The sequence below is a fragment of the Oryctolagus cuniculus genome, chromosome 17 (assembly GCF_051225735.1).
Source record: "Oryctolagus cuniculus isolate XC-2025 breed Fujian yellow rabbit chromosome 17, ASM5122573v1, whole genome shotgun sequence".
Taxonomy (NCBI): domain Eukaryota; kingdom Metazoa; phylum Chordata; class Mammalia; order Lagomorpha; family Leporidae; genus Oryctolagus; species Oryctolagus cuniculus.
In genome coordinates this window covers 61,122,977-61,147,954 of record NC_142883.1, presented here as the reverse complement: position 1 = coordinate 61,147,954, position 24,978 = coordinate 61,122,977, and the positions used below count along the sequence as shown (strand labels likewise).

The 24,978-nt window shown below is 46.9% G+C and overlaps 1 protein-coding gene and 1 long non-coding RNA gene across 4 annotated transcripts in view; one reads left to right on the top strand and one right to left on the bottom strand.

Moving 5' to 3' along the window:
- Nucleotides 1–520: 520 nt before the first annotated feature.
- On the top strand, nucleotides 521–11,716 carry LOC149121262 (uncharacterized). Of its 2 annotated transcripts, XM_089318498.1 has the most exons (8): nucleotides 555–637; nucleotides 4,779–4,882; nucleotides 6,455–6,522; nucleotides 6,980–7,004; nucleotides 7,452–7,505; nucleotides 9,950–9,996; nucleotides 10,414–10,493; nucleotides 10,576–11,716. In XM_089318498.1, exons 2-8 carry the CDS (start codon nucleotides 4,849–4,851, stop codon nucleotides 10,643–10,645), a joined length of 378 nt encoding a protein of 125 aa, XP_089174624.1. In that variant the 5' UTR covers nucleotides 555–637; nucleotides 4,779–4,848; the 3' UTR covers nucleotides 10,646–11,716. The 2 variants fall into 2 exon arrangements, with proteins under 2 accessions (XP_089174625.1, XP_089174624.1); XM_089318499.1 differs by lacking the exon at nucleotides 4,779–4,882 and having other exon boundaries at nucleotides 521–637.
- LOC149121261 (uncharacterized) overlaps nucleotides 10,399–24,978 on the bottom strand; it is a 123,092-nt gene continuing 108,512 nt past the window's right edge. For both annotated transcript variants that reach the window (XR_016224347.1, XR_016224349.1), the window contains exons 5-6: nucleotides 19,130–19,168; nucleotides 10,399–10,470 (exon numbers count right to left, since the gene is read on the bottom strand). This is a non-coding gene — a long non-coding RNA (uncharacterized LOC149121261). The remainder of the gene's footprint in view (nucleotides 10,471–19,129; nucleotides 19,169–24,978) is intronic.

Sequence of the window (24,978 nt, the reverse complement as noted above, 5' to 3'; positions counted from 1 at the left end):
CAAATGCCTGCTCTCATGAAGCCTTTTTCCTTTCTTTTTTACAATTTATGCAACCCCAGGTATTTTGTTAAAGCAATGATCATATGAAGAATTTGATTAAGAATGAGGGAGATTTTAAAGTGAAATTCCTAATAAATCAATTTTTAATTTAATTTAGAACAAATATAAACTGCTTGATCTAGATATGTCACGGGATAATAATGGGATCTCAAATCAAGCATGGAATGAACCCCTTCTACTCTCAACATGTTTGCTATGCCAGCCTCACACTGAAAATGCCATGATTGAAAACAGGTCCTTTTTATTCATTCAACTTACTGTCACAAGCAGAGAATGGCAGTGTGTGGGTCTTGGATTCAGGTTTAGAAACAAATTTTGGGACTGTCCAATGACACACTTGGACATAGAAAAGTATAGCTGTGTAGACAGCAGCCCAGCATCACGTACAGTGGGGCATGGCCTCACTCTGAAAACTATATGGTGTCCTGTCACCACGGTAATGTGCTGAGTGACATCAGCCTTCCGTTCCAACTGTCACTCTGTGAGCTGAGAGGCTCACAGTTGAACGCAGTTGTGCCGTCCACATCTTCACGGCCAGAGTGGTCCGAGATGGGGAATCACAACTGCTGCTCAGCAGGTAAGTCACAGAGACCTCCACGGGGCTGTTTCTTCCACGGGGCCAGCACGTGCTGCATGACACACTTTCCTCAGGGACTTTCACTTCCCCTACTCCAACCTGTCTACAGATCTATAAATCTGGAGGTTAGTATTACTCACTTTCTACTTTCAGGGCTTCTATTTATTTGCTGTTGTAAATATTTCCTATATTTTAAAATACACATTATTCCTAATGTCAAGTTTGCTCACAGCTATTGAGAGAATAGATGAGAGGGAAGAAACCACACTACTTTCGTCAGGTCAGGAGAAATTGAGACCAAACACAAAACAGACATCACTCAAGAGGGAACTTTCGTGCCCATCTCCTCAGAGGTCACCATCTGAGACCAAGACTATAAGAACAGTGGTAATCCAGAGATTTTTTTTCACATGAGAAAAGAAATTGGGACTTCAGGCTGGTATTTCCATGGGGTGGGTGAACACATGAACCCTGCTGTTTGGGGACTGTCAGGGAAGTGGGGAGGAGGGACAGTGTGGCTGGGTCAATGAGATGGACATCTGAAGACAGAAGAGAGGGGACCTACTTGGTGGTCTGCAGGGAGAAATGGGTTTGAATGCAGAAGGTTTGACAATGGGTCGACCTCTCTGACAGGAGAGGGAATGTGTCTTCTGTCCCTGCAGGCTCTAGAGAGAAGTGAGGGCTTCCTAAGGACTGAGTTTTGGTGAGGAAGGTCATGGGCACACCCAGAGCTGACACAGACACTGCCCTTTCTCAGACAGAAATTTGAGGCTGCTCAGCTACTTTCTGAGCAGGAATTCCTAGTTTTCTGAGAAATTAAACCACACCAGACACAGGGTAAATTATAAAGGAAAGAAGATCCTTGAGCTCAGGGTTGTCAATGGTGGGAGTCTGGAGATCAGGTGCTCATATCTGGTAAGCGTCCCAGGTTGTATCCTACCATGGTGCACAAGTGGAAGAGCAGGACCATGCAGAAGAGAGACAGTGGGAGGGGCTGAGCTTGCTTCCTGATGACCCACCCAGGTCCTGACCAGTTCAGTCCTGAGACAACCACAGGAATCCCCTTCAACTCTAATCACTGCTGAAAGCCCCATCCTACACCACCACAGTGATGGGTGTCAATGTCAACCTGTTGGAGAGGACAAACCACAGGCAAACCACAGGGAATCACAGAAAGGAAGGTCCCTGAGGCCCCGCCCACATGGCACCATTTCAGGTGAATTTCTGTTAAGTGTGCATGTGGGCAAGGCCATGGCAAGGAAGAGAATTCATGGCTCACCCTAACATGGCACTTGCTGGGGGATGCCCTGACCACTGGGCCATGGGGTGGTCATCTGATTATGGGGAAGGCTGGGAGACAGGGGACAGTGTGAAGATGCCAGACCACGAAGGGCTCAATATGGGCTTCTCCAGACCCTCAGAGAGGAAGTCCTGGAGGGAAGTGTCCCACTTTAGGTCAGGATTAGAAACCCAGAGGAGACATCTGGCTCACAATTTCTCTTGTCTCTGACACTTCTTCCAGAACATGGGTGTTCCCTAGGAAACCCTGGTCCTGGAGGATTTGAGAGAGTAGAGGAGCTCCTAGTCCAGGGTTCTTGGGGGCAGGAAGAAGACATCTCGGGTGTTCAGGGTTCTCTGTCCACTAGGGACACAACAGTGATCCTGCCCCTGATCCATCACTTGTCAGTTTTGGGGCTCTGGACAAGCAACGGTCAATCTGTAAACTTCAACTTGCTCAACTACAAATCACACGGAACAACTGCTAATCTGCCATAACTCAGGGCTAATCCTTGGGCAATCACAGAGATTCTCCAGGAGGTAGAAAGCTTTCTACCCATGGAAGGAGGAAGAGTGACTTTCACTCTCCCCTCTTCGGTAGTCATCCTAGAATCCTCCCTGTATTCAGTCACCCCCACATGACTCACTTATTCTTCCAGGCACTTGAAGACTGAACAAATTCAATAGTGAAGCGACAACTTGGAAAGTTTTCACTTGTTTTTAATCCCTGGAGCTCAAAACCACGAACAGAACATATCAATATTTCCACATCTCACACAGGGAGCTTAGGCACAGGGGTGGGGGTGGGGATGAGGTGTGAGGGTCTGTGCAACTTTCCCAGGTATATACAGCTTCCCCCTTGCTTGTTTGGGGACAATGTTTTTCTTGGTAAGAATTGGCTGGAATTGGCCAATGGATCCATCTAGGCCTGATACCTTTTGTTGCAAACTTATGCGTTCATGTCTTTCCTAGTTACAAAGGCCTCTTCAGCTTGGTTAGATCTCAGCTTGGCTAGCGGAAGTGGTTTCTGACTCTAAAGGAATCAGTCTGTTTCATGGTATCTGTCTGCTTTGTGAGCACACAGTATGCAAAGCACTCCTTTATTTTCCATTTACTGTCCACACCATCCATGGTAAGGATGTAGCAGTACACTGTTACCTCTTTTTTGAGCTTGGATTGGGAGAGGTTTCACAATCTTACTGAGCTTTTCAAAGAAACGATTTTTGACTTTTTGGTTTTTGCTGTTGAGTTCCTATTTTCTATTACATTGATTTCTGCATTTTGTTTTGTTCACAATAATTTAAATTTACCACAGAGTCTACTAGGGATCCATTTGTTTTGGACAGTATGTTATTTGGCTTCCATACTTGCTGGGGAATTTTCCAAGCAATCTTCCTTTACTGAATTCTAGTGCAATCCCTTAATGACTTAGTAGCATATTCTGTATGACATGCAATATTTAAATAAGTACAGTGTGTGATAGGGCTCACACTTTGGTCTACCTCGGAAACTTCTTCACGTGAACCACAGAATGTAGTTCTCTTACTGTGGAAATTGCTCTAAATGCAAATCAAGTCTCATTGATTGAAGGTGCCTGTACTGGTTTTTAGGGTGGCCATAACTAAGGACCAGGTTGGTTGGTTGGTTTGAAAATCAGGAAATGCTGTCTCACGTCTGAGGGTTGGGTGTCAGAAACCCAGGTGTAGGCAAGGCAGACTCCCTCAGAAATCCACCAGGAACAACCTTTCCTTGCCCGTTCCCAGCTTCCTCTGGTTTCCTGGAACCCAGGGCTTCCTGGATAGCTACAGCAGTGCTTGAATTTCTTCCCCCACCATCTCCTGGCTGTCTCCCGTCTTGGTCCTGCCTTTTCATCTTCAAAGAACACCCGCAGGTGTAACTACACCTTCTCCAATATGAACTCAGCTGAATGGATTCAGTCTCCAATGACTAAAAGGTCCTGCGAGTGAAGCATCTACTTTGGGCAGATGATGAAGCCCGTCAAGTGTTTACTTGAAAGGCAAAGTAACAGAAAGCAAGAGGGAAAGACAGAGAGAGAGAGATCTTAAATCCTTTGGTTCACTTCGCACATGGCCATTATAGGCAGGGCCAGGCCAGGATGAAGCCAGAAGCCAGGAAATTCACCTGGGTCTCCCATGTGGGTAGCAGGGACTTAAGTACGTGGGCCATCTTCCAGTGCCTTCCCAGGCACATTAATAGGAAAATCAGCCGGGTATGCTGATACAAGCTGCTAGCATCAAATGGGGTGGCTTAACCCACTGCCCTACAATGCCAGCCCCCAGCTTTTTGTTCTTACAAATCAATGTTAGAATTGCCAACCTAGGCCGGTGCCACGGCTCAATAGGCTAATCCTGCACCTGCGGCACTGGCACACTGGGTTCTAGTCCCTTTTGGAGCGCCGGATTCTGTCCTGGTTGCCCCTCTTCCAGGCCAGCTCTCTGCTGTGGCCAGGGAGTGCAGTGGAGGATGGCCCAAGTGCTTGGGCCCTGCACCCCATGAGAGACCAGGATAAGACCTGGTTCCTGCCATTGGATCAGCACGGCACACCGGCCGCAGCGGCCATTGGAGGGTGAACCAACGGCAAAGGAAGACCTTTCTCTGTCTCTCTCTCTCACTGTCCACTCTGCCTGTCAAAAAAAAAAAAAAAAAAAAAAAAAAAAAAGAATTGCCAACCTAAATGGACATGTGGAAAGCTTGTATCTTGCAGGCACACAAGTGCCATCTGTGCTTTATTTGAGGGCAGTTGCCTCACACACTATGTCCCTTCAGGCTTCCCAAGGTCAGCAAGAGGAAAGACTTGTGCAAACACGGCTGTCCCACAGTGACTTCCTTTCTCTGATTGCAGATGACCTCAAGAGCAAGTGAAAACCCTACATATTCTAGAATCCCTCCACTGCTGAGGAACGATCGAAGGGATGGGAGAGGGAACTTCCTGCCTGCTTTCTTCTGGTGATCCAACCTGATTCCAGTTTCTTGGTGGAAAAAGGACTGGGGGTGTGGAGAAAGAAACTGATGGGCCAGGGACATCTATGGCTACGTATGGCAGGCCCTGGAAATAGCTTTGCCATGTAGATGGTGTTAGGTTTGTGTGCATCAGTGTTGTGAGATCTATATGAGTGGTCATGAATGTGTTTGAAAGCATTTGTGTGTGTGTGTGTGTGTGTGTGTGTGCATTTCCCCAGAACATGTTTTTCCACTTGCACAACTCAAGTCTTGGTTCTCAAAAATATCTGATCTCCCTCTGCACTTTATGTAAGTGAATCGTTCAGCCGTCTCCCGACATGTGTCTGAAGGGTAGGTTCCATTCCACTCCTTACATGACATAATACATAAAGAAGTGGCCCAAGACATTCACGTCCCAATGAGAGAAGCAAGTATGAACCCTGACCTCCTGGCTACTGAGCTGTAGTCAGCACTCAGCCATGAGATAACTATCAACACCATGATAGGGAGTCCAGGACTTACATATGCCCCAAGAGTTATCATAACTATAGAGATCCAAGATGTTATACATGATTACAAGCTGAGCTCCAAGGTCAAATAACCCAAGAAGCAATGGGTACACTGAACTGCAGGCTTCTACATCATCATGAATGTGAAACATAAACAAAAATTCTGGTCAACTCACAGATTCTCGCAGTGAAGGTAAACCAATGGCAAGGCCAAGGCCCTTTCTCAGCAGCTGGCCAAAGCAGAGAAAGATAAGGGAGAAATGTTATTGAATTTAACAGATGATCAACACAAGCTGTGGAATTAAATGCTCAAACCCAGCAGTAGAATTCTCCCTGAGCGTACAGCGCAAAATAAGGACTGAAACTACAATGATGTTGTGAGCCTTATGTCCATCACCCTTGTCTCAAATCTCCTGTGCAGTCTTTGAGAGACACCACTGCCCACCACATGCTGACTTCTTTCATCAACTATCCCACTGTTGCTTTAGATAGCAGGCCTGGGCCGCCCATTCAATGGACATAAACATATCATATAGAAAAGAAAGACAAAGAGGTCACAAGACCCTTTAAATACATTAGGAATACATTTGGATTTCAGTGTTTTAAATCTTATTTAATTGCTTTGATAATGCGGGACTGTGGAATACCTGAATATAATGGGATGTTTTCATACAATGGAGTCCCTACTCCCAATAAAGGTTGCTTTTTAGCATGTTCAGAAGCTGATAGGAGAGGTGATATATTCAAATACAGTAAGTGCCAGGAGAAGAAATGACCTTTAGAGACACCAAGATAGCAGTGGGAGTTTAGGTCCGGTTCTCAACAGACAGGAAGCGTCCTAGGATTTTTCCTGAAATACTGCAATCACGGTGGTACTGACCCGATTTCAGTGGACTGCTTCACCTGGATGAAGCTGCCTCTTGCTAGAAAGCCAAAGGCTCTGCTTCTCGTTTCTTTCCTGCTCGTCTGCTCTGCCTTAACCCTCGCCCCACGCCCATGTCCATCAGTGTTCCTCGGGTCACTGAGGGGCAGCTCCACCTGTACTGACAGTTACCCTATTTCCTCCTAGTGCCCAAGGAGGATGCAGAGGCGGAGCTTCCTGCTGACACAGCGGATAAAGAATCTCCACACACTGAGGTGAGGTGCCCCACCTTTCTCTAAAACAGAAACGCTCCTTCCTTGGCTGCTTTCTTAATAAAACAGAAAGAAAAATCCAAACACGGGTAGGGTCAATCACACACCCTGTGCTTGATGGGAGCAACTGCAGTAGAGTCTGTATCTACTGAGGGCTGACTCAGGACACAACAAGCAAAATGGCAGCACCAGTTGGCACTGGACATAGCAAGATTTTCCTCAGCACCATATCCCTTCCTTTGCGAATTCTGTAATACTGCCAACCAAAGTGGACCGAACAGACATGTGTGAAGAGCTCGTGTCTGCTGGCGTGAACTAGGATCTCTCTGTTCTTGTCTTGGGGTTCCCTCCATGGGACTGCTCTTCCCCATCTGGTTTCAATGGCACCAAGTGAATGAAAGACCTGTGGTCGCGGCACACAACTCGATCTGTTCCTTACAGTGTTGTCTTCTAATTACAGGTGACCGCAGTAGGAATGACAAATGGTACGTACTCTGGAATCACTCCCTGTAGCAGGCATAGTCCAGATGGTGACATAGGGGAGACTACCCTGGGGACTTTATCATGCATGGTCACCTGATGCCAGCTCCTTGCTGTGGAAGGGAACTGGGGATGCAGTCATAAAGCTCAGAGCATGCACAGCACAGTGGGATCTGGGGGGTTTTCAGATGGAGGCTGGAGCCACTGTCATTCAGGCATGGGGAAAGTGAGACCTTGAGAGGAGGAGCCGTCAGCTCCTCTCCCTCACTGGAATGCTTGAAGCTGTGGTCAATGTCTGGCTGAGGGGCAGGGCCACAGAGCCCAGGAAGGGGCTGAGAGCACAGAGGGGGAGCAGGGTCATGCTGTGTGATCCAGGATGTGCACAGGGGTGAGGGGAGAAATGGGTGAGACACCTCTGTGAACACTTATTGTCTGTCTTTGTGTCTCTGAAGATTGGGCCTCACAGAGCATTTCCAAGTCCTACAGTGAAGCTGAAGTCTCTTCAGGTACGGAGCAACACCCATAAGGACCGGGGGTCATTAAGAGGGAACAATGGGAGTACACCTGCCTCTTAGGACTCCTGAGAGGACACATGAAGTCAGGAGGAAAGAGAGGAAGTGTACGTAGAAGTCTGCTTTGTTCTTCTATGGGATTGGCACAGTAGCAACAGGTTTTATTTCCATGGGCATGAGGAGAACTGAGTTTTCTTCCTTTGAAATTAAAAAATGTAATTTTCTCTAATACCCACCATCCTTGGCTTTGCCAAGGCAAAGCTGAAATCCACTGCGTCATGATGGGACAGCACTGACTAGGAACTGAGCACAGGAGATGTGTATTTGACTTTGGCACTGACCATTGTCAGTCCATTTGTGTGCAGCAACAAAACCCTTGACACTCAGTCATTCACAAGGAACAGAAATTCTTTCTTCCTGTTGGAGGCTGGCAGGTCCAAGACCAAGGTGCTGCATTGCTTCTGAGGAAGGGCTCCTTGCTGCATCAAGGACAGGGGATACAGTGGGCGCCCTCTCTCACAGGCACCGGCTGGAACCCACAGAGTCCTTGTAGCAAGTGCCAGCCGACGGTGACTAGTGGACCCTTCCCTCTGCATGGCCAGTCCGTGGATCAGCACCTTCATGCTCTGTCCTCATTGTCTACTCCAGTTTACAAGGCCTGCCCAGGCTGGGTGAGTTAAATACTTCCTTTGGGCTGACTGACTTCCAGTTGTGAGGAGAGGGCATAACCCTGAGTTCATCTCAGCTTCCACATCTCGCCCAAGTCAAGTGTCTGGAGTAGGCTGCATGATGGGCTGTCATCCAGCTGCCACTGGAGATGCAGCATGGTTGTGCAGGCTTCCCAGAGGATGTGTGTTTGGGGGTTCTGGGCTGGACGCACACACTGGCCCTCATGGTCCTGCTGACCTCATCTTCTGGAATGTGCTGGGCTCTGTGGAGGGCCTCTGAGCAGCAGGGCCGGGGGTCACTGGTCCCCTCAGACACGCTGCTCTAGTCAGTGCTGCCCTGTTCCCCCCTCCACTCAGGCCAGGCACGTTCCGTGCCCTCAGGCCTGCAGGCGTCCTACTTCCCAGTCCCTCCACTGCTCAGTGAAATCTCTGGCAAGTCTCATTTATTGCCTCCTTGGCAGACTACCAGAATTTGAACAAGTTAAATTTCTTCTCCTCTTGGGGTCATCTTTTCATATGGGTCAGGGAACACAGGGGTTATTGTGAGAAATAAATATTTTCACACTCCCTGAGGTTTCCTCAGACACAGAACAGCGATTCAACACCTGCAGTTGTTCCTCATCAGCTTTCCCAGGAGCCAGCAGGAGCCAGGCCTGTTACACTTGCTCCCCTCTTAGGAAGGGATCTATAGACTTACTGTTGTGGGTAGCAGTATTCATTCATTTATTTATTTCTTAAAAAGGCACAGTGACAGGGTTGGCGAATGGTGAAGCAGGTTAAGTGGCAGCTTGCAGTACCAGCATCCCATATGGCAGCTGGGTTGAGTGCTGGCTGCTCCACTGCCAATCCAGCCCCCTGCTAATGCACCTCGGAAACAGCAGAAGATGGTCCAAGTCCCTGGGCCCCTACACCCACGTGGGAGCTCAGAAGAAGCTTCTGACCCCTGACATCTGGCACAGTCCCAGCCATTGCGGCTATCTGAGGGGTGAACCAGCACATGGACGATCTCTGTGTCTCTCCCTCTCTCTCTCTGTAACTCCTCATTTCAAATAAATAAATAAATATTTAAAAAGCCCCACAGTATTAGAAAGAGAAGGAGAAACAAGAGGAAGGGCTCTCCCATCCTTAGGTTTACTTCACAAATGGCCCCAATACCTGAGCTGTGCCAGGCCAGTCAGGAGCCTGAAACTCCATCCACTTCTCCCACATAGGTGGCAAGGGGACAAGCACTTGGGCCATCTTCTGGTGCATTCCCAGGCCCGTTAAGAGGGAGCTGGATCAGAAGTGGGGCATTCAGAACACTAACCAGTGCTCTGGGGGGACGCTGGCATGACCACAGTGCCATTTTACCTACAAAGCTCTCATAGCCGATGGCAATTTGATTCATACAGGCTGACGAACGCAAAGGAGACTGGCAATAATTAGGAGAGAGAATAGAGGAAGGGAAAGATGAAGGGTGGAAAACAGTGTGTTACAGAGATCATGTCATGGACATGGCTCCCTATGGAGTAACAAGATGACACGGGGGTCCTTTCCTGGCCACAGTCATGGGAGCTGAGGGCAGGAAGAAGAGGTGAACATTCTGAGATCCACTTGCTCATTGCAGAGGTGAAGACATCCAGGCCTGGGATAGGGATATAGACATGAGGTCCCAAGGCTGGCCCACATCATCCAACCAGCAGCAGGGATCCGAGTCCTCACCTCAAGTCTAACTCTCCCCTTTCCTTCTCTCTGGCAACCTCAACACCCCTGCTCTGGTGCACATGGAAGGCTATGGGGCAGCACCTGAACTTTCCACTGGGTGTGGCAATCGGGGGGTGAGTGATTCCTCTTTCATTTTTTTCTGATTCTCTCGCTTTCTTGCTCACAAGCCCCTGGTCCTGCTTCTCCCGCGTTCCCACCTCACCACAGTGGATGATTCGCATCCTGCAGGACCTGGTGGCATCCAGGCAGTGGATGTCCTTGCACTGTGGATGCTGATCCAGTCTCTCTGCAGCCCTCCCCTCTCCCTTCATCAGCCTTGCCCTTATTCCTCACCCCCACACTGCACTATGAAACACTGCTGAGGAACCCGACTGCCCACACAGGGAGCTGGGCTGGGGACAGGCAGGCAGGGTCCCAGTGTCAGTGGAGGGAGGACTCCAGGGAAGTCTGACTCTGGCCTCCATGTCCCCTAAGAAAGGGCTTTTCCTTAATGCCTGGTTCAGGAAACTCACACTGTTTCTTCTTTCCAGGTGTCCACATGTTCCCTGGACGTGAACTATCCCCAAAGTCTTCTGGACATGGAGGACCTTGACCAAGAAGAACAGGAAATGTGAGTTTGGAGCAGGAAGATGGGGGGCAGAGAAATAAGTGCACACGGACTTCACTGCTTCACATTCTTTGTGATACCTCAGGGAAGCCAACAAAATGGAGCCCAGAAGTGGAGAGGCTGCCGTCAGCCCTGATCCATCAAGTAGACACTAATGGATGTCAGGATCTACACAGGCAAGTAAAGGATGTGCCCTGAGGTGGTCCCAGGGACACATCCCCATTCCATGGCAGCCCCTAGGGCTCCCAGGCTGAGCCCCCAGTGGCTGCTTTCATCGGAAGGGGAGGACTGGCACACGAACGTCATCAGAGGTGTCGCTCCCCCTCTTCGTGGAGGAACGACACAGGACCCTGCGCTGTTCTTTCTGTCTGCTCGGCCCTCCCCGGGTTTGCTGCTGGTTCTTCCCGGGTTGGCTACTATCCCTTCCACCTCCGTGGAAGGGCAGTTCCCCCTGGCCACATTCCCCACTTCCGCAGGGGAGCGGCACACCGCCGGCCGGTTCTCTCGGGGGCTGCACAGGTGTTCCTTCAGCTAGATGTTCCCCTTAGATGTTCCTCGTGCATGCCGTCTCTCTCCTCCTTTATAGTCCTCCTCCGCCAATCCCAACTCGGCTGAGTACGCTGCTCTCCAATCAGGAGCAAGTCCTACAGTTAATTGGTTGAACTGGAGGCAGCTGTGCGGAAGCTGTTTACTTCTCTCCCAGCGCCATACTGTGGGAGAGCAGATGCATAGAATAAGTCCTAATTCGAGTAACTTAGTCTAGTCCGGATTGCTCCCCACAAGAGGGAGCTGCTGGCCGTGTGTTTCTGGGGAGAGCCGCCAGAGCTGTGAACATCTCCCTCCAGAGCCCACATCCCTGCCTGCCCATCCCCAAAGTCAACAGGGAGACTCTCTGCCATGGGGAGACACAGGGCCATCCCTGACCTCCTCCAGCTCAGGATGATTAGGAAGGGGGTGAGAGAGTCACATTTTGAGGCTCCTTTTCACTCCAGGAGAACATCCCACTGCACTCACCTTTGCAGCCCTGTGGGCACCCAACTTATCCTGACATTACAGAGGCTAGCACAGAACAAAGAGATGGGGCTGGCGCTGTGGCACAGCAGGTAAAGCCACCATCTGCAGTGCTGGCATCCCATATGGGCACCGGTTCAAGTCCCAGCTGCCCCACTTCCGATCCAGCTCTCTGCTATGGCCTGGGAAAGTAGAAGATGCCTCAAGTGCTTGGGCCCCAGCACCCGTGTGGGAGACCCAACAGAAGCTCCTGGCTCCTGGCTTCGGACTTTGGAGCCCTGGCCATTGCGGCATCTGGGGAGTGAACCATCGGATGGAAGACCTCTCTCTATCTCTCTGCTTCTCCTTCTCTTTCTGTGTAATTCCGACTCAAATAAATGAATGAATCTTAAAAAAAAAAAAAAAAACACAAGAGCTACAGGGATTTGCCCAAGCCATTGGGGCCCTCAACCTACTTTCGTAAAAGGCTGATAAAGAAGGATTATTTATATGGTTGGATTGTTTTATTTGGAAGGAATATAAAATTGTGCATCTGTCTAATTCACACAGAAACACGATGGCAATTCAAAGCAAAGCTCACTTTGAAGAGCAAGAGGAGCAGAGTTATAAATCCCTTGTGTTCCTTTTATTTGTGCTCTAATTATAGTTAAATTATATATGCACACTGGGTTTATGACCTTTTGAAAAGAAGTGTTTTCCGTCACCCCTTCAATGCTGATATGCACAAAAGCAATAATGTTTGGGTTTAAACACCAAAAAAAAAATGATTATTTTGTGTTTCAAAGGCATAGTTACAGAGAGGGAGGGAGAAACAGAGAGATGTTCCATCCACTGGTTCACTCCCCAGATGGCCACAACAGCCTGGGTTGGGCCAGACCAAAACCAGGAGCCACCTTCATCTGGATCCTCCACATCAGCTTAAGGGCCCAAGGACTTGTGCGATCTTCTGCTGCTTTCCCACATCCATTAGCAAGGAGCTGGATTGGAAGTGGAGCAGCCAGGACTTGGACTGCATCCCAAATGGGATGCTGAATTACAGGTGTTGGCTTAACTCATTATGCCACAATTCCGATCCCAAAATGATTCTTCTCTAATAAAATCCCTGCGATCAGGGGAGAATAGAAAGAAGTTCTGCTTGATCAGGGGAGGATCAAAGAGCTCTGGGAAGTCTTCCATAGTTAACTTGTCAGTCACAAGCTAGGATCCTGGGGTATGAACATAGTGAGGAGGGTCAGTACTCATTCCTGTGTCATCAGACCTCCTCCTCCTCACAGGACCCAAGTAAGTTGGTCAAGAGAGTTCCCTTTTCCTGTGCATCTGAGGGCTAAGAGTTCCCACTTCCTGTGCATCAGGTTCACTACCTCATGGGCCAGTTCCCTGAAGGCTGCCCAGGTGAATGTCTAGGTGAATTTACTCTTTTTTTAAAGATTTATTTTATTTGAAAGGCACAGTTACAGAGAGCGAGAGCAAGAGAGAGAGAGAGAGAGAGAGAGAGAGAGAGAGAGAGAGATGGAGACATAGAGAGATCTTCCATCCCAAATGGCCGCATCAGCCAGGGTTCGGCCAGACCGAAGCCAGGAAACAGGGGATTCTTCCAGTCTCCCACATGGGTGCAGGGGCCCAAAGACTTGGGCCATCTTCCACTGCTTTCCCAGACACATTATCAGGGAGCTGGATCAGAAGTGGAGAAGCCAGGACTTGAACTGGCACCATATGGAATGAGGGAGTTGCAGGTGGTAATACCCTGTTATACCACATGTGGGCCCCAGGAATTCACTCTTGTGGGATGTCCATACCACAAGCAAATGGGCCTCCATTACCGATGGCCCAAATCACTGGGCAGGTCACAGCCTAGGGTCACCTTCGAGGGTCCCAGAAAACTTCCGAGTCCTGCACACACCCCTTGCACCAGCTGCCGCGTCCTTGTCCTCCTCACTGATCCCCATTCCTGTGTCTTCCTGCAGATTCCTTTGCTCCTCGGAAGCCTGCAATGTGGAGGGCGGGACGCAGAGGAGTTGGAGCTTCTCCAACCACAGGAAGCTTGAACAACGCAGGAGGAGACACAGCTCACCAGCCACATCTCTCCTCACCAGTCCTCTGCAGATTATGGTATTAAATTATCATCATCCGTACTGGTTGCTTTTCATATGGTTTTGTCCGATAAAGCACATCACAGGGAAACACCTCAGCAAAGGTAGAACTTAAAGGATCTGAGAGCAGTCACCCTAGTGACTACCACCACCACCAACCCCTCAGGAGGAATCCCATTTGGTCCTCAATGAATAGTCACTGCCAGGGTGGTCTTTTCAATCCGTTCTTACAGCAATACTTTCTATGGTGTTTTAAAGACTTATTTATTGATTCAAAAGTCATAGTTACACAGAGAGAGAAGAGGCAGAGAGAGAAGTCTTCCATCTTCTGATTCATTCCCCAGATGGTCGCAACGGCCAGAGTTGCGCCGATCTGAAGCTAGGAGCCAGGAGCTTCTTCCAGGTCTCCCACCCGAGTGCAGGGCCCAAGGACTTGGGCTATCTTCTACTGCTTTCCCAGGCCATAACAGAGAGCTACATCGGAAGTGGAGCAGCCAAGCCTCGAACCAGCACCCATATGGGATGCCAGCACTTCAGGCCAGGGCGTTAACCTGCTGCACCACAGTGCCGGCCCCTAGGGGTTTTGTTGTCACCCATCTGTTCCTTCCATTGGAAGGCATCATAGGGTCCCTTTCACTCAGGGTGTCTCTTGACGACCTGGATGCCAATGCACTTTTTACCTAATGTCAGCTTGGATGGCACTAAATTCCAGGTTTAGTTTCTCTTCTCAAGCATCTTAAATATATTCTTTTTCCTTTTGCCCAGACTCACTGTCTCTACAAGACTGATGAGATTCTCAGTTTCATTTCCCTTTATGTCACTCATCCTTGTATTCTAGATGCCTGAACATTTTTCTTTTAATACACAGATTTTACTGGAATATCAATGGCATCAGCCAAAGTCACATCCAGTGGTCTTCTAAGATGGAATCTGACAGCACATTTTCGTTGGCAGAAGAAGTCTGCATTGTGCTGATTGGCTTTGGGTCACTGCACTGTCTCTTCTCTTCCAGGAATCTCAGGCATCCAGCAGCTCCCTGTGCTTCTCTTCATCTCCTGGCATCTCTGATCAGGTTTCTGTTGTTAACATTTTCTTCTATTCACCTTCCGTGTCTTGAAAGGCACAGTCTGCTCCTGTGTTTCTTCTAGTTTACACTTCATGGCTGATGTTCCTTTTCCCATTTTCCTTCTTCTTTCCCCTTTTCTCTCCATCCATTCCTGAGCCTCCTGGATTCTTAGTAATGACGTCCCTTTATGCTTGGTATCATTTTCCTAATGACCTTTTCCTCATCCTGGAAACTACCCTGCTGAGAGCACAGATGACATCAAGCTGGGAATGTTTTCAGGGTGAGAGTCCTTGCTCTCCTTCTAGTACTGATTCCCCCCTCTAGTGCCTTTGTATGGGGATGGGCATGTTCCCATCAAGGTTTTTGTTCTCCCTTTTGATGGAAAATTTGGTTTTTCTAGAATGAGCACAAAGATTCAGAAAAGCTTGCCTCACCTCACACAGCTTCTCTCAGTGGTTTCTGTGCAAAGCTAGCAAATATGATATCTAATTTCCTAGTTTTGCAGTTTATTTCATATGAGTCTCCCCACCCAAAATATTGTTACTTTAGAGAGGTCTCTTATGGAAGACAACAACGGTCCCCCAAGTGCACAAATCCAGATTTATTCACTTTTTTTTTGACAGGTAGAGTTAGACAGTGAGAGAGAGGGACAGAGAGAAAGGTCTTCCTTCCATTGGTTCACTCCCCAAATGGCCGCCACGGCCAGCATGCTGCACCTATCTGAAGCCAGGAACCAGGTGCTCCCTCCTGGTCTCCTACGTGGGTGCAGGGCCCAGACACCTGAGCCATCCACCACTGCCTTCTCAGGCCACAGCTGAGAGCTGGACTGGAAGAGCAACAATTGGGACAGAATCTGGTGCCCAAACCAGGACTAGAACCTGGGGTACCAGCGCCGCAGGCAGAGGATTAGCATAGTGAGCTACGGCGCTGTCCATATTTATTCCCTTTTAATGGAGAGTCAGTATCAGAATCACTGAGCTCATGGACTCATCTAATCTACAAAATGATTTTCTCAGAATTATTAGTAAACCTTTCTTTAGTGGACATCCTTTCATTCATTTGATGAATCAGTTTTAGTTTCGTTGAGCCACAAAATTGAGTTTTTTAATTTTACTTGTGTCATTTGAGTTTAGAGTTAATAATTTTATTTTTGTATCAATCTTATTTCAGAATAATTTGCGTTAAATCACAGAAATGCTTTTTAATTAATTAGTGATGTTATTCATTTTGAGTCTGTCAGACTGCCAGACAGGAACATCCGGGGTCACATTCACCTAGGCCACAACTCTAGCAGGAAATGGCTTTTGCCAAGTTCAGACACAGACAGCAGACTCACCCCAATCTCCTGGATTTGACACAGCATGGCCAAGAATCACCTTACTTTGTGCCCAAATTATCCTTAAATGCAGTATTTTGGAAATAAGATCTCATAGGAAAAGCAGTGTTTGAACTGTCTTTGCCAAATTAAAAAAATAATATATAGATAAAAACCTATCATCTACATAATGTCAAGAACCAAAGCCTGAGCAATTAAATATGTATACACACACACATACTCTATAGAAGTGTGGCTTGGAAGTAAAATGCTGCTGAGTTTATACAGATAATCTCACGTGTCAGGACTACATGAATGAACTCTGGCTTCCTGTAGCCTGGGGGTGCTCTACTGCTCACTGTCCAGGGACTCCTATTGGTGCAATGGCTGAACCAGACCCACGGCTGCATGTTAAACATCTCCATCACACAAACTGGCATCACTTGTCAGCAAAAGGAAAGATCAACATCATGTGAGCCATTCCAGCCTCTGACACCCTGCCACCATGTACAGGTGACTCTTGGCTTATCAAGTGGTAGCTGCATCTTGAATGATTTCCACAGTCAAAATAACACGATGGGGCATATACCTTCCTGTATTCATGTACAGAGAGGCACACAAATATTAAATGAAAGCCAAAGCACATGTGCATAACTGTCGAAATACTTGTGTGTGTCTGCACAATATAGAAAATTGTTCTTGTACATGTATTGCTGTTTCCTTGCACTGGGATGTTTCACCATGCTGGGAAGGAGGAAATCACGACTCCCATTAGTCCTAGAAATGCTCACCCACACAGTTACAGGGTAGTGTCTGTCTGTCTCAGAAATAAATACCCAGAGACAGAAGTCCACCAATGATTTCCAAATGCAAGAATTTCTAAGCAAGAAGATGTACATATACAAATCAATCACATACAACACAAGAAGAAACACACGACCTCTGTGGTTAGGGGGCACTGGGCTCTCCCTTCCCTGTTGCTCTGCATCGGGCTCATAACCACCCAAGAAGACCCTTCACACCAGTTTCAGGGTGTGATCACTGATACTCCCCAGGGGTGTGCCCATGCACAACCCTGACCACAGTGACTTCACTCTCTGTGGGGAGCTGGTCATCCTTGCCTGAGATTTTACCCAGAAGGAAAAGAACATTTTGTACAACCCAGGGTCTCAGAGCCTGGACTACAGACTGGGGTGGATGGAGTTGGGCCTCTTCTCTGAGAACTCCCACTCAATCTGAGTTATCTTTATTTATTAGAAAAGCAGGGTGATATGTAGAGAGAGATAGAGGGTGAAGATCTTCCACCTGCTGGTTCACTCCCCAAATGGCCACAAAAGCCAGGGCTAGGCCAGACCAAAGCCAGGAATCTGGAACTCCATCTGGGTCTCCCACATGGGTGCAGGGACCCAAGGAATTGGACCACCTTCTATTTCCTTCCCAGCTGCATTAGCAGAGGGTTGGATAGCAAGCAGAGCAGATAAGACACAGCTTGACTCCCATATGGGATGCTGGCATCGTAGGTGGTGGCTGAACCCGCTGTGCCATAATACTGGCCCTTCCTCTGGGTTTTGAGGTTTCCTTTTAGGCAGGATAGGCAGGTACCAGGAAGATGACACCTGGCTGCAGGGTCAGCTATGCCATGGTGCCACCAGAATGTGGATCTGCACACTCCCCAGAGTCAGCTCTGGCCACCATCCCTGAAGATTACACACTCTGGGAGCCAGACTCGGCCAAAATGAACTTGTCCTAGAGATGTGGACCAGGCTAGCTGGAGGGCCACCACACTAGCTTTCTGGGAAACACACGGAACCTACATGCTGTAAGCCCCTTGTCTTGGAGGGGCATTCTGGGCCCACAGCAGGTTTACTAGCCTTCTGAACAACATGACATAAAAGAGATCCAGCTCACCAGGTCAGAGGGTGACTTTCAGTCCTGCTGGCCCATTAAGATATATAAGGAGTGTTTCTAACTTAGGGCCCAACTCTCTTGGGCAAAGAGGTTTAGCCAACTGCTAGAGGTAAGTGGGAATGGGGATTGCACATGTACAACCCAGGACAAAATAGTACCTAAGGCCCTGGAAAGCCCACGTCCTGTCCCACCTCAAGCAGCAAGTTTCCAGACATCTCTTGGTTTGTTGGTGAGAGAATGAGCCCTGTCTGATGTCCAAAGGGAAACAACCAACTTCCAAAAAATCTTTGGCTACACAACTATGTAAATGTTTATAAACACTGAATGAACCTCTAAAGATGTAAGTGTGTGTGTTTCTGTGTGTGTTTGTGTAACTACTCACACTTGTTTAAAATTACAGAAAAATTTTCCAGGACCCATCTGGCTACATCCTTGTAGCTGAGAACCTTCAACATCCCAGGAATATGGATTCATCACTATCATCACTCTATGTCAGAAAAAGTAATATAGTTAGAAAAATCTATGATTCCTAAATATATGCATCTATAAACTGAAAGTGTACAAATGGAAACAAATAACACACATCAGGCAGGGAAACACACAATTTGACACACAATCTTTTTTGTCCTCATGACAGTGAGATCTCCTCTCCCTCTCTGGATAGCTGGGAGGCAAAAATACCCATGGAGTCCTTTTGCTGCCAAGTCTGGGGTCCCTTGGCTGACACCAATCTGCACGGCCATGTCACTGAACCACCCTGACAGCAGGGACTTCACTCTCAGTGTGGAGCTGGCCACTCTTTCCAGAGAAACAAAGCACATATTCTGAATACCCAAGGGGACCTGAGATCCAGGAGCTGACAGCTGTACCTTTGCCTTTCCCTTGAGAACGTCTCACTCTCTTTCCTAAAACTACCCTGGAGGCAGCACTCACAGACTTAAGGTGCTACGGTGCTGGACTGAGGATAGCCATGAAGGAAAGGCAGCAAGATGGGAATTAGGGGGCTTCTTCGGGCCCAGGAACAGCTCCAGACTGGTATTACCAAGCATTATTAGACCACCGGGTCTGGCCCACACTCCCTTGAGCTGGAAAGTGAACCTGGCAAGCTGAGGGCCAGCTCACTGACTTGGAAACATTTAGGATCCACACACCCTAGGCCTCTCTCACTTGTGGGAGACACTCTGGACCCACATCTTTCCTTTTACAAAAACACTTGAAAGAGCCTACAGATAGGAAATGGATCCTTTACCTGTGTAGGTGTATTCTTGGGTACAGAATGCTCCAACTCCTAGGAGAAAGAATTCATTACTATTGTAATTTCTAGAAAGGTATACATATACAACTACATACACACATATTGTAGAATAACATAGCCACAAATAAATCTACAACTCCCAAATACATGAGTATCACCCTGAAACAGCTCACTGGCTCTCAGTGGGGAGCTGGCCACTCTTGCCAAAGATGCTTACCACAAAGGAAAGTTCATGCCTTCAATAACCCATGGAGGACTCAGACACTCAGGTGCCAACAGGGGAGGCTGCAGCTGGGCCTCTCCCTTGAGAACATGTCCTCATTCTGTGTTCTGAGATTGCCATGAGAGCAGTACACATAGGCATGAGGTCAGGTGACTAAAGGGACAAGATGCAGTGCCATCAGAATGTACATGTTTGGGGACTTTCCAGAGACAGATTTGAGTCCAAGCTACTCTGCTTCCAGTCCAGCTTCCTGCTTATGTATCTGGGAAGGCAGCAGAAGACGGCCTAAGTTCTTGAACCCCTGCCACCCAAGTGGGAGACCAGGATGGAATTCCTGGCTCCTGGCTATGGCTCGTTCCACACTTGATGGCTGTAGCAATTTGGGAAGTAAACCAGTAGATGGAAGTGCTCTCTCTCTAGCTCTCTCTCTCTCTCTCTCTCTCTCTTTTTTCTCTCTCTTTCCTCCTTGCTCTCTCTCTCTGCCTTTCAAATAAATAAGTAAATCTTTCTTTAAAAGCAACTGCAAGTTATGTATGGAAAAACTGAGAAAGTGACTACAAATACCCAAAGATTCAGGCTCAGAAAAGATGCAAGAGAATCTAAAGCTTACCCTTAGGTTTACCCCAGGCACAGACATAATGTACAATAGTAAAAAATGAGAAAATGCTAATCATGAACAGCAAACGTGGGCGGAGACGATTTTGAGTTACCACATTATGGAGTAAGAATGTCCAGTGCTTGGGTGTCCGGCAAGATGGCGGAATAGGAAGGGAGCACACTGATAGTTTGGGAAGAGACAGTTTAATAAAAGTTGAGATACTGCAGGTTCAAGGAAGAGTTGTGGAAGAAACAGCAGAGGAAACTCTTCCAGAACCAGTGATTCACGGTGGACCTGCGTAGAAAGCGTGGGAGCCCACAGCTCAGGACACCAGTCGCGGAATCTACACAGCAGCGCTGGAACGCGAGGTGAGCCAAAACCTCAGTAGCCTGGGACACTGGCGGGAAAGCAGAAGGAGAAGCCTAGAGAGAATGAGGCCTGAAGCACCATGGGGAAAAGTTCACCAGGCTAACTCGAGGAGAGAGAGAGAGAGAGAGAAAGGACTGGTACAGGCACGAGTCTCTCTCTCTCCACTCACCTCTCAAAGGCGAGCAAGACAAAGAGCAGGTACCATTTTGGACATACGTAAAAGCTGTGCGACCTCCGGGCTGCACCTGCCAAAGCCAAGTGGAAAAACTGGACTCTGGTGTGTGTGTGTGTGTGTGTGTGTGTGTGTGAAATAACAGGAGGTTAGGACCTAGTGAATGTGTGGAGCTAATGAACTGAGGCAGTGAAAAAAGAGACAGTGGGTGAGAGAACTCACAGAGTTCACGTGAGTACTCTCCAGAGACGCTACAATTTGGTAAAATTGGCAACCCAGTGAGAGACTGTAGGGGAATTTGAGCCCACACTGAGGGCAGAACAGATTCTTAGTGTGGTCCTTGGGAAAGAGCAGACGAATGTTATACCCACAGGAGCCAGAGATCAGAAGCTGACTACCTTCAATTCCGCTCAGCTGTGCAGAATTACTTCCCTTCTGGATCAGAGAGAGAGAGAGAGAGAGGAGAGAGAGAAATTTACCATGCCTAACCTGGGTGTGTCACCTTTGGCACACCCCTAACCCTGAAGAACCAAACAGAGCTCTCTGGCCACACCCATCTGAAGCCTCTAAGGCTCCATCAAAAGCAGACAGTCCACTTAATATAGTCATAGTATAACAAGAAAAAAACACCACAGCGAGGGAAGAAGAATCCAAAGAATATCTCAACAATGCCAAGCAACAAACGCATAAACTGAGGAAACAAGAACAAGGAAGACATTATGACACCCCCAAATGAACAAGACACCCCAAGTCAAGATTATGAAGATGATGAGATAGAAGAAATACAAGATACGTATCTCAAAAAATTTATGATAAGAACATTTAGAAGTTTTCAAAAACAAATTCTTGAACTACAGAAATCCTTACTGGACAGGATAGAAAATCTCTCTCGTGAAAATGAAGTCTTAAGGAGGAATCAAAATGAAACACAGAAACTAGTAGAACAGGAAAATGTGATAGTGCAGAGAAACCAAAATGAAATGAAGAACTCAATAGATCAAATGACAAACACATTAGAGAGCCTTAAAAACAGAGTCAGTGAAGCAGAAGAGAGAATATCAGACTTAGAAGACAGAGCACAGGAAAGTATATAGTCAAACCAAAGAAAAGAAGAGGAAATTAAAATCTAAAAAATATGGCTAGGAATCTACAGGATACTATTAAAAAACCCAACATTCGGGTTCTGGGAGTTCCTGAAGGCATGGAGAGAGAGAAAGGATTAGAAGGCCTTTTTAGTGAGATACTAGCAGAGAACTTCCCGGGTTTGGAGAAGGACAGAGACATCCTAGTACAGGAAGCCCATAGAACCTCTAGTAAACATGACCCAAAGAGATCCTCATGATGACACATTGTAATCAAACTCACCACAGTGAAACATAAAGAAAAGATCCTAAAATGTGCAAGAGAGAAACGTCAGATTACTCTCAGAGGATCTCCAATTAGACTCACAGCTGACTTCTTATCAGAAACCCTACACGCTAGAAGGGAATGGCGAGACATAGCCCAGGTACTAAGAGAGAAAAACTGCCAGCCCAGAATATTATATCCTGCAAAGCTCTCATTTGTGAATAAAGACCTTTCATAGCAAACAGAAATTGAAAGAATTTGTCGCCACTCGTCTAGCCCTGCAAAAGATGCTTAAAGAGGTGTTACACACAGAAACACAGAAACACGGTAATCAATATGAAAGAAGGTAAAGGAAGGAAACCTCACAGCAAGATCACAGGAAGTTCAAAGCATATATTAGAAAATATCTCTGGGAAAATGGTAGGGCAAAGTTACCACTTATCAATAGTCACATTGAATGTTAATGGCCTCAACTCTCCAGTTAAAAGACACAGATTGGCTGAATGGGTTAAGGAACAAAACCCATCTATTTGCTGCTTACAAGAAACACATCTTTCCAACAAAGATGCATGCAGACTGAAAGTGAAAGGCTGGAAAAAGATATACCATGCCAACAGAAATGAAAAAAGAGTGGGCGTAGCCATCTTAATATCTGACAAAATAAACTTTAACACAAAAACTGTTAAGGGAGACAAAGAGGGGCAGAGCTCTCTGCTGTGGCCTGGAAAAGCCGTAGAAGATGTACCACATCCTTCAGCCCCTGCACCCACGTGGAAGACCCAGAGAAGGCTCCTGACTCCTTGTTTTGGATCGGCATAGCTCTGGCCATTGTGGCCAACTGGGGAGTGAACCAGCGGATGGAAGGTCTCTCTCTCTCTTTCTCAGCCTCTCCTTCTGTCTCTGTGTAACTCTGACTTTAAATTAAATAAATAAATAAAATCTTTTTTAAAAAAGGATGTTTCTGCACTCAAAAGAAACACTTAACAAAATAAAGCAACCAACAGAATGGGAGAAAATACTTGCAAAGTATGCAACTGATAATGGATTTTCTATGATCCATGAACAGTTCAGGAAACTCAAGAACAACAAAATAAACAAGCTAGCTAAAAAGAGCAAAGGACACGAGTAGGCATTTTTGAAAGGATGAAATACAAATGGTCAGCAGAAACAGTATAAAATGCTCAGGATCACTAGCCACCAGGGAAACACAAATAAAAACAACCAGGTTTCACCACACCCCATTTAGAATGGCTATCATCCAAAAATCGAAAAATAGTTAATGCTGGCAAGGATGTACGGAAGTTGGTACCCTAAATCATTGCAGGTGGGAGTGTAAACTAGGACAACCACTATGGAAGACTATATGGTGATTCCTCAGAAATCCAAAAATACATCTATGATATGACCCAGCCATCCCACCTTTGGGAATTTATCCAAGAAAAATGAAATTGGCATATGAAAGAGTTATTTGTACCCCTATATTTATTGCAGTTCAATACACAGTAGCTAAGATATGAATCAACCGAGATGCCCATCAACTGATGACTGGATAAGTAAAATTTGGTATATATACACTATAGAATACCATTCAGCCACAAAAAAAGAGAAATCCTGTCTTTCACAACAAAATGGATGCAACTGGAAACCATTATGCTTAGTGAAATAAGCGAGTGCCACAAAAGACAAATACCATATATTTTCCCTATTAGTTTCTGTGGTAACTAATAGAACACCAAAAATGTAATATATGATGATTTGCATTGCAATCTGCATGAAGTCATACCTGTGCATAACCTGTTAAGAAGAAATGGCTAAAAGTCTAAATGAGCTAAATTATTACCTTGTAACCACAGAGGAAATATCTGGATGTTACATTGTCATTGGTTCTATTTCATTGAAAGAAATTATGAATGAAAAATAAATTGTATATGGGTGAAATGGTCATTTTTTCCACTCAATTATTATTTATAGCCTTTGTCTATATTCCCACTAAATTAGAGTCTTTTTGCTTTTTACTTGGTAAACTTCTTACTCCCTGAAGTATTAAGCCTTTTTACTGTAATGTAAGTTTAAAATATGCTAACTTGGGCTGGCGCCACAGCTCAATAGGCTAATCCTCTGCCTGCGGCGCTGGCACCCCGGGTTCTAGTCCCGGTCGGGGTGCTGGATTCTGTTCTGGTTGCCTCTCTTCCAGGCCAGCTCTCTGCTGTGGCCTGGGAGTGCAGTGGAGGATGGCCCAAGTGCTTGGGCCCTGCACCCACGGGGAGACCAGGAGAAGCACCTGGTTCCTGGCTTCACATCAGCACGGTGTGCTGACCACAGTGTGCCATCTGCAGAGGCCATTGGGGGGTGAACCAATGGAAAAAGGAAGACTTTTCTCTCTGTCTCTCTCTCTCACTGTCTACTCTGCCTGTCAAAAAAATAAAAAAATTTTGAAAATAAATAAAATATGCTAACTCAAAAAATTTGTTTCAATGACAGAAAGATAAAAAGAAGAAGGGTAAGAGGGAGGGTGAGAGGGAGGGAGGGAGGGAGGGAAACCAGGAGCTTCTTCCAGGTCTCCCATGTGGGTACAGGGACCCAATCACTTGGGTCATCTTTCACTGCTTTCCCAGGCCATCAGCAGGGAGCTGGACTGAAAGAAGAGCAGCTGGGACTAGAACTTGCGCCCATATGGGATGCCAGCAATGCAGGTGCAGGCTTAGCACCTGCATTATAGCACCTGCATTATACCACAGCACTGGCCCCCTGCACAAACATTTTGATACAACCTCATTTTTATATACTATGCTTTTCAAATGAGAAATATACATTTACTAAAAACTAGTGATGTAAGAAATTCAGTTAACACGCAGAAGATAGTTGCATTCTCAAAGCAGTTTGTGAAGGCACGTGAACCTCTAACTGCTACAGTTGCTGGTAAATTCACAGAGGTATGTGTATTCTCACCTCCAACAGGTTAGTACCTTGGGGAGAGGAGTAGTATGTGGTCTGTTCACCTTATACATTCCTTCTCATATTCCCAGCCCTAGCTACTGAGGGAGAAGACTAACACATTTTGCGGCTCACCCACAGCCCTATCACTTGCTTTGGCAGGGCTTCCTTGGTTGCTTTCATCACACTATTCATCACCA

Excerpts from the sequence above, each read along its gene's own strand:
- LOC149121262 (XM_089318498.1), top strand. The coding sequence starts at position 4,849 with ATGGGAGAGGGAACTTCCTGCCTGCTTTCTTCTG. Across the intron at positions 4,883-6,454 it reads TTCCTGCCTGCTTTCTTCTG|TGCCCAAGGAGGATGCAGAG; the intron begins GTGATCCAACCT and ends ATTTCCTCCTAG. Across the intron at positions 10,494-10,575 it reads GACCAAGAAGAACAGGAAAT|GGAAGCCAACAAAATGGAGC; the intron begins GTGAGTTTGGAG and ends GTGATACCTCAG.